This window comes from Seriola lalandi, unplaced genomic scaffold, assembly GCF_002814215.2.
Source record: "Seriola lalandi dorsalis isolate HSWRI2012SDOR001 ecotype SW California unplaced genomic scaffold, Sedor1 jcf7180002054630, whole genome shotgun sequence".
Taxonomy (NCBI): domain Eukaryota; kingdom Metazoa; phylum Chordata; class Actinopteri; order Carangiformes; family Carangidae; genus Seriola; species Seriola lalandi.
In genome coordinates this window covers 1,886,098-1,897,482 of record NW_019525183.1, presented here as the reverse complement: position 1 = coordinate 1,897,482, position 11,385 = coordinate 1,886,098, and the positions used below count along the sequence as shown (strand labels likewise).

The 11,385-nt window shown below is 42.8% G+C and overlaps 1 protein-coding gene across 8 annotated transcripts in view; it reads left to right on the top strand.

Moving 5' to 3' along the window:
• LOC111665278 (nck-associated protein 5) overlaps window positions 1-11,385 on the top strand; it is a 125,631-nt gene that overhangs the window by 83,891 nt on the left and 30,355 nt on the right. For all 8 annotated transcript variants that reach the window (XM_023420213.2, XM_087177695.1, XM_087177694.1 and 5 more), the window contains 3 exons: window positions 3,134-3,224; window positions 7,503-7,682; window positions 10,645-10,713. In XM_023420213.2, the coding sequence (XP_023275981.2) occupies window positions 3,134-3,224; window positions 7,503-7,682; window positions 10,645-10,713 (340 nt within the window). The remainder of the gene's footprint in view (window positions 1-3,133; window positions 3,225-7,502; window positions 7,683-10,644; window positions 10,714-11,385) is intronic.

The following is an 11,385-nucleotide window of genomic DNA, read 5'->3' as shown; positions in this document are numbered from 1 at the left end:
GTGGGGCGGCGTGGGCCAAGGCATCAAAGTGTTTCTTACCATCCTGCCACTTGGTAATGTGAAGGTCACTGAGGTCTCACCAGTCACAGTGAGCGTTGCTGGGAAGTTTGTCTGGAAATTATGCAAGAACGGCCGCACCAGCTACAAAAATAAACGCTGATATCATTCATTTAATTTTACATTGATTGCTTCAAGGGGCTTGTTTGGCGCATGTTTTCGTGCATTCGGCATCAGAATAATTTTGACTCCATCTGTTGGCCTGCCTAATGATATTTCCACCATTTCTCATTTCAGGCTTAATTTTGAAACGCACCTTTACATATTTTATCCTGCATCGTACATCACTCTCCTTCTGTTGCTGAATTTTAGTTCAACAAATCAACAAAACAGCTGACAGGAGAGCAATTTGTGACTTTCATAAACAGTTCCTCTGAGAGAGAGAGCACCATTAAAACTTGCTAAACAAATGCTTAATCATCCACTATATTGTCTACATTCATGTTATTTATCATTATTTTCCACTATTTTTCATACAAAATGAGCAGATAGATATTGTTCTTCCAGTTACCATCTGTTTTGGATCAAGATATAGATTCACAACTTAAGACATAGCTTTAAAATCTTTATTATTGTGCAGTGGACAGAATATTTTTGATCCAGATTAGCTGCAGAGCGTCTGAGGATTGTGAAAATCCTTTCAAAATCCTTATGGAAATGCCCGTCTATGTGACTACAGTGTCATGATAAATACGCAAGAGGCACTGTCGCTGTAACTGTAGGTGGTCACCCGCCCAAATCCCCTCTGTCCAAGAAATACCCCTACTAGCCACGCTTATCATGCCTGTTGGCCAGTCCTTGACCTGGTGTCGTCGTCTCCGGACTCCAAAGCTGTCTATAGGATGTGCTGATTAAGGCCAGCATTTAAAGCAGGAACTGGAGCAATCTGCCACCAGCCCTGCCGCCTGCAGGCCTGCCTGCCTGCCTCTTCGACTGTTCATTCAGCAGCTATAGCGCCCTGATTACAGTCGGCTTTATGGCTCAGCCGGGACAGATGGTGCGGCTAGCACCGTCCTGCCTGCCTGTGCTCATTCCCACCCGCTGCCAGAGATGATCACAGGAGAATTACCAGGAAATGATGATATAATGAAGCACGTAGGAAACATATGCATATCACAGTTTGGTATGAATATGCAGCACTACACGAGAAATTGTGTTGTGGATCAGCATACATATATCGCTACTATTATAAATACTGTATTATACTGTAAATAAAGTTTCTCCCAAACTCCTCCTTGTTTCATGCACCATGGAAAGTCCTAAAATAATCAGGTTTTTCATGGTTAAAGGAATAGTTCTCTCTTTATATGCATTAAACTCCTGAGATATAGTGAGTAATTTACTGAGCTTTATAGGAGCTTACCTTTGCAGAGAGCCAGGCTAGCTGTTTCCCCCTGTTTCCAGTCTTTATGCTAAGCTAAGCTAACTGCCAGCTGAGTGAACAGACATGACAGTGCTATTGCTTTCCTCATCTAACTCTTGCAAAATGCTTTCATTGGCTTCACCACATGAACTTTGGCTGTAAATGTGTAGGACTTAAACTCCAGCCCTGCCGTCACACTGACAAACACACGAGTCATGGGTTTGAGACCGGAGGTGATGGACAATATACAACAGACATTTTCAACCCTGGTAGTCCGCATCAGCTGTGTCATGCGAGTCTTTCCCTTTATTTTTTGTTTTAAAGTGTCATAAAATCCAGATGATTCCCAGCTGACAACGTCAAAACCCTTCTTTTGTCAAGACGCTCCCTATTTAACAATAGCCGGCTGTCACTCCCCGTCCTGCGCTGCTCCCGAATGTCAGTTTTATCTGATCATTTCCGTTTACATGATCCCAGCTGGCTGCAAGATCATCTCACGCAGCTTATCTGGTACTGTGCTAGTCTATTTTTGATTTATTTATTTATTTATTTCCACAGAATCCGAAAGTGAATCCACGTAGGGTCGAAGTTCACCCTGTAGCTCGAGGGATAAAGATGACATGTGGGTCTTATTCAGATGGAAACAGGCAGAGGCATTTTGCACCGTTCGCCGCCTGTTTTGCATGCAGCTTGCAGTGTGTTAGCGGCGGTAAAAATTGAAGCACAGATTGTTTTTTTCGAGCAGACCAGGTCTTGAAGGTCAAGGTCACTCACTCGTTTTTGCTGCTGTGATTGCACTTAATTCAAGCCATCAGCAGACACACATGCGGCTGCGCACGGACAAAACGCCCACAAAATCAAACAAGTTAGTTGCGCGTTTTGTACTCTACTGTTGGACAGTGTTCCCCAACATAGCGAACAGAGCAGTAGTTGGGATTCAGTCCAGGAAAAAAAAAAAAAACACTCATCCATCTTGCGTTTCTGGCATTGACTCAGCTCCATTCTCTCTCATTTTCACTCTGGGCCCTTTTGTGTGTGTGTGTGTGTGTGTGTGTGTGTGTGTGTGCTTGTGTAAATCACAATTGAAGGATGCAATCATCCATTTCTAACAACAAACATTTTATAAAATAGGAAAACTGCTTCGAAAATAGTTCCCATTCTAGATGTTTACAGCGGTACCTTTGAGTCTGCTTATGACTTTGACGCTTTGCATTCGGCATGTCAGCATTTCAGACAGTTTAAAAACCAGCATAATTCGGAGTGTAATTCATGCCGGCTCTTCTAAAAGGCGAGATTCAACAAGAGGAACGTTTGGATCTTGGCATCAGGGAACTGCGCCTTAAAGAGCGGCATGCTCTAAAGAAACTCTGGCCCTCATCAAGAGACAATGTTCCGTTTATTCAGGATAATCTAGATCCACAGTTATTATCTGAGGACTTATGAGGCCATCATAAGAAGGAGGAGGAGGAGGGTGGTAAAGTTTACACAGTGCATGACTGGAACACAGGAGGTTGCGCTGTATTTGCCACATGAGTACGAGCAGCACAGCTGAAGAGAAAAACAGCCATGATTCTACCTGAACGATCCGCAGGAGGTGTTGTGGCAAAAACGCCACAGTGCTGACAGTCGAACATGGAAATCGTCTGTGTAGAAAGTATCCGTGTTATTTAATGTGGTACGTACTGAAGAGGGTGACATGTCTCCTGTGTGCAGGATGGAAGAGACGGTGCGGTCGCTGCTGCAGAATCAGGGCGTCCTGGAGCAGACTGCTGTGGACACAGTGGACATCATGAAGGCCTATAAGGTAAACCACCGTGCCCTGAATCTCTTAGTGTCTCTCACTAAACTGACAGTGAATATTTGGTCCTAAGAATCAGCTGGAGAATATAGGACCTGTAAATATAGGGCCTGGATGGACCTGAAAATGTAGGGCCTGTAAAATGAAGCGTTAGCACATGTTGTTTAGCTGGTTAAAAAGTAATTGAATAATGAAAGATGACAAAAGAAAGGAACCTAAAAGAACCTGCAAGTTCACTGATGATATATCGTTACAGTCTGTGTTTATTTACTGATTTCGCACTGATCATTTCCTGGTTTAATATCCACAGTGTTGAATAAAGGCAGGCCGAGCTAAGGTGACAGTGTTCATTGCTGACCGCGTTATATAAGAGAAATAGCTGCTGGGATTGAACAGAGAGACAGAAAGAAGAAGAAATGCGGTGTACCTCCGAAGTAAGGGGTCACCTTCGGGGTCGCGCTTCACAGTTTGGAGCCCAAACGTGTTTACAGCAGCGCTGCGGCGCTGAAATGCCGTTGCCTCAGTCTGTCTGTCATCAGTGCGATGTTATTCACTTCCCCGCCTGGGGAGCTGTAACCACAGAAAGTCTGTAGTCTTCAGAAGAATGCCTCTCCCCAGTATTTATTCAGCATCTACGTCTCTTTATGTTTCACAAGGAGCATATGATTCTTACAGTGTCCTTAAATCAGCGTCCACATCCATCCTGGAAAAAAAAGGAGCAAAAATGCCTCCAGGGAACAGAATAAAAGGGGCACCACTAGTGCAAGCGAGTATGCAATAAAGAGTGTCTGTATAAATGACTACATGAAAATTGATAGTCTCATACCAAACAAGTCCGCAACTATCTTCTCAATTACTGAACACTCAGCTAATTGTTTAGACCACAAAACAGTTTCCCACAGCCCAAGGTCGCATCTTCAAATCACTCCTTTTAAATGAGACCCAGGGTTATTTAAAACACAGAAAATCAGCTAATTCTCACATTCAAGACGCTGTAAAACAAGAATTTTTGCTATTCTTGTTTGACTTCCATTAATTCACTGCTGATCCAGTCATTGACTGACTCACTGACTAGTTGTTTTAACTGTAGTAAATGTTATTTGACTACAGCAGTTCAGCTTTTGATGATGCCATATAGAACATTTGGTGAAATACGTTAAGTTTATGTCACAGCTACCTGTAACGGGGTGTGTTAAGACCCAATTGCAGCACAACCAAACAGGTGAATAGTTGGTAATGACTTTAATTAAAGAACCGGCAGAGATATTGCACACAGGTGGGTATAGGGGATACGGGAAGGGGTCCGGGGCCGGAGATGCAGAGCAGGTGAGGAAAGTCTTGCATAATACTAGAACAGCAAAGCGCGAGTGAACCGGGGGGGTTGCATATATACTGGCTAAATTAGAGATGGAGTGCAGCTGGGGGCAACAGGTGAGGACCGTGAGGCTGATGAGGAGGTGTGGCAGAGTGGAGAGTGAGACAGAGGCAGGGCGAGTGGAAAAACACTGGCTGTGACAGCTACCGTGGCTGTAGACGCTTGGTCTTGGTGTTTGATGAAGGACTTGATTGGATAAATAGACACAATTTCTGACCATTAATTTACTGTCGATCCACTCAAGGATTAATTGTCGACTAATTGGTTGAAATTGTCAATGAATTGTAGAAATGTGGATGTAATAGATAACTCCAACTTACTGTTAAATATGAACTTGATCACTTTAAGAAGGTAAATGGTTTAAATCTCTCCCTCCACACGGATGTGGAGACTTTAAACTATCACTATCACACTTTCCGTTCCTACGCGGAGAAGTGCTGTTGCTGGGGCTGTATTCTGTGTATTCAGCAGACAGACTCAATAACTTGAAAGGGCAGCGTGAGGGACAAGGTTCCCACCCCTCTCCCACTCCAGACTCTCTGTGTGGAGATTATTACGGAGCCCTTTAACGCCGTCTGATGAGCGGCCTCTAAAAAAAAGCAAACGGCAGCCTCTCACAGGCCAAACAAAAGCAAACTTATAACCGTGACTATAAAGCATCGCCTTGAAACAATTGTGTGATGGAATCAAGCAAGATTGAAAACCTAATATATGTTTAGAGCAGATTGGATCGAGCTGAAAACAGAGCGCTCTGAAGGACATTATTTCCAGTCTCTATTAGGAGAGAGAAGCAGCTTATTGTCTGCTGCGTTTGGATGTAGAAAAGCCGAGATGCAAGCCATCCATCAGCGCCGCTAACTTCCACGTTGTCCTGCACGTAAACTCTCGGTATCTTCTGGTTTGACAATTATCTGTCAAAAGCTCACGCGGGAATGAAAGATGTGCACGGTGATATATCACAGTCTATCACAGAAAAGCAACAGTTGCTTCATTCGAACTCCCACTCTGTAGATTCACCTATAGGGTTCAGTATTGTTAGACAGGGGTTGTAAGTGAATAACACAATCCAGCTGGAAGACATGACAGCTTTTAATATTTCTGTAACCAAAATTTAATGGATATTTAATAGGATGAGAAAATGCTGCTGTCGGGATAAATCTTATATTGCAGTTGTTTTAATTAAAACTTGCAGTTAATCTAGTTAGAGCTGTGACTAATGGCTTTCTTCAACACTGATTTATCTCTGTTATTTCTATGATTAATTGTCGGCTCCCGATTTAAAGGTAGGGACCCCACGAAGGGGTCGCAAGATAAATTTGAGAGGTGATGAATAGGTCATGGAATAAGAAAAATATTGTTCTTATTTGTAATTTGAATCCTTCCTTTCTGACTTTTCTCTCATTGTTCGCTGTTTCCTGTTTGTTACTGGAAAGGTTGTTTTTTTTCCCCCCAAGGCCTCTAACAGGAAAATCACTCAACCGCTGAGAGAATTCATAGATGCCTGCAGGCAGATACTGCTTCATTTCAAGACATCACCTGCCAAACTGGACTTTAAAATGACACAAAATATCATAAAGCCTCCCACATAAATAGCGCGTCTTCCCTCGACCGACAGTTTAAAAAATATATTTAAAATGTTGTTCTGTTACTAGTTTATCCCTGATAAGTCATATATCTTGATATACTGGATTATACAATTGGTGAAGTAAATAACTTTTACAGCAAACCGCTCAAAACTCAAGAAAATATTCGACATGTGACGAGCGGCTGCGAGCAGCTGCTGCTTTACTCTAAGGGGCTCTCCCGCTGAAAAGGTTGGGAGCCGCTCGTTTAGCTGTAAAATTGTGAAGAAAGCCCATTATCCACGTCCCCTTTCTGTGATTTTGGCTTTTTTTTTCTTCCTCTGAAGACCCCTCACAGCTATTCAAATGAAACGACCTGAGAGCGGTGGAGGAGAATAACGCTCTTGAGGTGAACTGTTATCAACCCTGCAGATATTTTTCAGAGTGATCGCAGCCGCTGTAGCTCTGTAAAATGCAGATGCAAACAATGAAGAATGCCCATCATAGTTCCCCGGAGCCCAAGGTGATGTCCTGAAATTGTATTCACTCAACAACAGTCAAGAATCCAGTGCTGTTTGGTTTACTATACTACAAGAGAGGCAAAAAAAACAGACAATCTTTTGTTTATTAATTCATCAACTAGTTATTTCATCTGTAATTGTATTTATTTATTGAAATAGCTTGAACATGCTATCGCCATGACATTTTTTTTCACGGCATACTGGTCGGAGGAATAGATGCTCAGTGAGTTATATTCCTCGCAGAAAGATGAATATGACAGGGAGCATCGTCGTGTTTTGTTTTTGCAGTTTTTCCGGTGCTAGCCAGAACGAGCCTAATTAGTAGCTAGTTATTACCAGTAGTTAATTATCGCAGATGCCAGAAAGACAAAAAAAAAAAAACACAAGAGAAAGGAAACAGAGGAATAGATGGCTGGCAAAGAGACAGAGAGAGACAGAAACACAGCGAGGGCAAAGAATGAGACTGCGGGATCCCATAATACAGACAAGATGAGAGCCCCCAAGGTCACTGCCACTCTTCGGAAAACAAGTGAAACATGATTAGGGATTAGGGGATGTTTTGGAGCTCTGTTGTCGAAGCTACCTCCCTGTTGTCCCATCTGCCCATCTGATCCTCTCCCCTTCTCTCTTTCCACGTCTTTCACTTTTCTCCTTCCCTCTGATTTCTGCCTTTCACGGCTCCTTACCCATTTTTCATTTTGCCTGGAAACATTTGTCATACCTCTCTCTTTTGAACGCTTTCCTTCCCATCTGCTCAGGTTTTTACTTGCCAAATTTCCCCTTTTTTTTTTCTCTCCCTCTAACCTCGTCTCGTTGTGTGTGTCAGGATAAACTCTCAGAGGAAGTGCAGAAGCAGCACGATGGCCCCGAAGAGAGCGGCTCCCTGCCGGCTACTCAAGTGGAGCTGGACCCCGGGCTTCTGCCGAGCGCAGATCCTGATGCCAGCCAAGCAGAAGAAGACAAAGACAAAACCAAGCTCCTTCTGGAGCGCCTCAAGACCCTGGAGGTAACTACTTCACCACCACGCTTTGACTTTCCCCTTTGTTTCCTTTCTCTCTACCTGCTTGGTTCGTCTTTATTCCTTCATTCTTTCTTTGCATCGACCACACTTTCCAGCCACCCCTGGCTATCCTTTTGTGGCCAGCCTGTCTGCCAGTTGTCAGAGAGTCCTTGCTTCGGTTATGTCTGAAAGCATGACAGCTCATCAAATTCTCCAGTCCTCTTCATTTGGAGAGCGGAGTCATCCTGTGAGAGTCACCGCAGGGGCCTCGGGCTGTACTACAGCTTTTGGTTTGTTTTCCTCTGCGCTCGGGGATTTAAAGCTGCGCTCCACCATGAGCCTCAAGCAGCAGCCGAGGCGGGAGCACAGCCACAGTCATCCATGCTGATTGTTTTTTTTTTTTTACTCAAGCCACTGGACACACATCCTCTCAGATCTCTTCAGCAAATAAAGGACTCAGACTTAATTAAATGAAGCCTTCGGTCTTACTTACTCATTCAAATGTGGCTCCACATGGCTTTTTCATGATGTGGAAGGCGTGTAACATACAGTTTTTCGCCTTGTCTCAAATCATGCACAATGCTTTGTAAAAAATAAAGGAAGTAATTCCATCATTAAAGGAGCTGACCGACTTCGTCTTCTAACAAGAAGCTAAAGTACCTGCTTTAAAAAATAAAGCTGTATTAATTCAGACTGATTAGAGGCTTTCAGTGCACACACATAAAGAATAAGAGAAAGTTAACCTAAATTACAGCAAAGTGGCAGATAATTGCCTGTTGCTCCTCAGCTGTAAGTTATCTTCACAGCCTGGCAGGAAGTATGGTTAACCTGTCCCGGTAATCCATCTGATGAAGCACATTACCTAAACATTACATTTTAAATGGCTTTATCAAAAGTGATCTGCCATTTTATTCCATTCCGCTGTGCAGGTGATGGATGCACCGCCGGCTAAAGCGGCAAAAACAAGGCAGAGGCGATACATCACTGCCTCGCGCTGTGCATAAATTCCACTGACACTAAGTAAGCACTGCCCCATGTGCTTATTTCTCCTGCTCAACGGATACTGTTCATTAAGCTGGGCCCCCGGCACACGCTGCAGTCTGTAGCTGGTGGCTCAAATGAATACATCCAGATTGTGTGAGAGAAATGCCTGATGACATAAATGACAAAATTACCCATGAATCCACAGTGGAGCGTTTGCAATCATGCTACATGATAAATCTTTGCAGCGGACTGTATGTTGAAAGGAGTGACATTTATTATCCAATAAGAAGAAGAAGAAGAAGAAAAACACATTGCAGGAAAAGAAATCACAAATACTCAAATGAATTGAAGTATGTAGGAAGAATATTACTGCAGTTTTACATAAGAATAAGATTCTTTTAAAGCTGCACTAATCACGTTTCCATAGTCACAGTGGATCAAGCGATTGTGTTCGGTGTGAAAGGTGTCACTGGCACCACTCAGCTCTGCAGAGCATTTTAGCCACTCGTGGCTCATTATTTAGGTTCTGTGGGCCCCTAAACTCCACTCTCATCGACCTAGTTTCCAGGCAGCTGTTTTTCCACGAAAAAGCTCTGATAAACCAGCTGCATGCTACCTGTCCAACACCCGGATAGCAGACGCACAAGGTTAGCGACTGGCTTGTGAAGAAAGTAAAATCATTAGCTGCTAAAGGAGAGTGAATATTGGACTTAAATCTTCCAGGTGGTCAAAAATATAACAGACGAAGTGTAATGTTGCCTTAGCCTTAAAAATGTTTTTAATATTTGTGTCAATTACCAAGGTGTTGGAGACATCAGTCATCTGTCACAACTTCCACAAGCTTGAAAACTGAGTGAAATATTCCAATGTGTGTATGTCATGATTAACATTAGAAATACCACAGGTTTTTTATTTTTTATTTATTTTTTTTATCAAATGATCAACGATAGAGGGAAAATGTTTTAGCCTCTTCACTGCAGTGCATGCTTTGAGTCCAAATGACACTGGGATTCTTGTATCAGCGTTTAACGGCTCGCGTGTCACTTAACAATAAAGCTGGAATCAAATTTACGACGGGGGCTGTTGTAACAAAACACCACTTTAGTTGCATCTTGTAACTATCGACTGGAGATTTAAATAACGCTTCATCTTATCCTTGAGTTAGAGGAAAGGGCTCTTGCGTAGGTGTTCTGCTGACTGAATCAACACTTGTTAAAAAGTGATTACTTTAATTTGCTGTTGCACAAAAATAAACAGATTTCAGGGGTATTTTTTTTTAATACAACTCATGACATCAATTATAACGCTTAACTTTTTAGAGAAACGCAGCTTACTTAATCTCCTTTTAGAAAAAAAAAAAAAAAATGGAGATTTCATCCACGAAGCAAAACATTAGAAAAAGAAGCGTTCTTTAATTACATTACGTCTGCACCCATGACTGTGTTTACGGCCGCGAGGGTTTCATTAGTGGGTGTTGCTTCCTGGTTGGCATAATTGGAATGTTTTTTTGTTTGTAATTATGTTTCTCATGCTTTCATCGAAGGAAAGGTAGTTTCTACTAAAGGGCAGAGGGCGGGAGGAAGCGAGGCCGGCTGACAGCTCCTAATACGGAGCCTACTCCTGACAAATTGGAAACTCCCCGAGATCAATAGGGCGCCGCCTCACCGCTTTGGCGAGCGGAGGAGATATTCTTATTAGGGTCCAAAACTCAGAAAGGCTCGCTGCCGCCCCAAAGTTCAGCATCGTAACTGCCATCCCCTTGACCTTTTTCTCTGTGGTTTTTTGTAAATTTTTTATTGGCGATCCGGGCTCAGCGTTGACATATGACCTTTGTGGAGCAAGTCTCCACTTAGCTGCAGCTCTGCTTGATTGCTACCTCTGTCTCCACCGCTGTTGGTTTGTTGTATCAAATGTAACCAAAGCCCCTGCACGGTTTGTGCTGCATTGACACCGGATGTGTGTGTGTGTGTGTGTTTTTTTACAGGAGGAAAATTCTGCCTTGGCCTTGGAGAACGAGAGCCAGAGGGAGCAGTATGAATGCTGTCTGGATGAGGTGAGTGTCTGACAGCCTGCAACCGTCTCGGAAAGATGTTTTGCTCACCTTGAGAGGTCCACAAGTGTTATTTGAATTCCTTTTGAGCTTAAGATTAAAGTTTTAATGAGGTCCTGCAGAGCATATTGTGTTTCTCACAGGTTGTCAATTTACTTGAACCTGTGGCTTCAGGGGCGCAGGGGGTGAATTGTTGATATTAACAATCCATTTGGAAAACAGTGTCTGATAATTTTCAGGCACTAAAAGCTCTCATCTCTCACTTTAATAAAGAAACTAGAGTTTCAGTTGCCCTAAGCTAAGCATTAATAATAACTTGCTAAAGTCTGATTTCTGCATTTAAAAAAAAAAAAGAATTATTTCTGATGTTTTTTAAAATTCTAATGTACAGTTAGGTATCTTTGATGTCATAGGGCCTTTTGTTGTTGCTCATTTAATAGCTGAAATGCAATCAAAACAGCTTATTGTTCTTATTATTTGTGTTCAGTATTACTTTTCTCATAAGCAGACAGCAAGGCGAGCTGGTAGACACCGTTAACCTGACGTGAACCGGCGTTGTTGAAGCAATAGTTTACATAACAATGCCACTTCTGTGCCCTCTGGTTATTTATGAGAGCGTGATAAGTGCTGTTTAGGGGAGCCGCATGAGAGGACTAAAGCGAGCGCGGCTCTCGG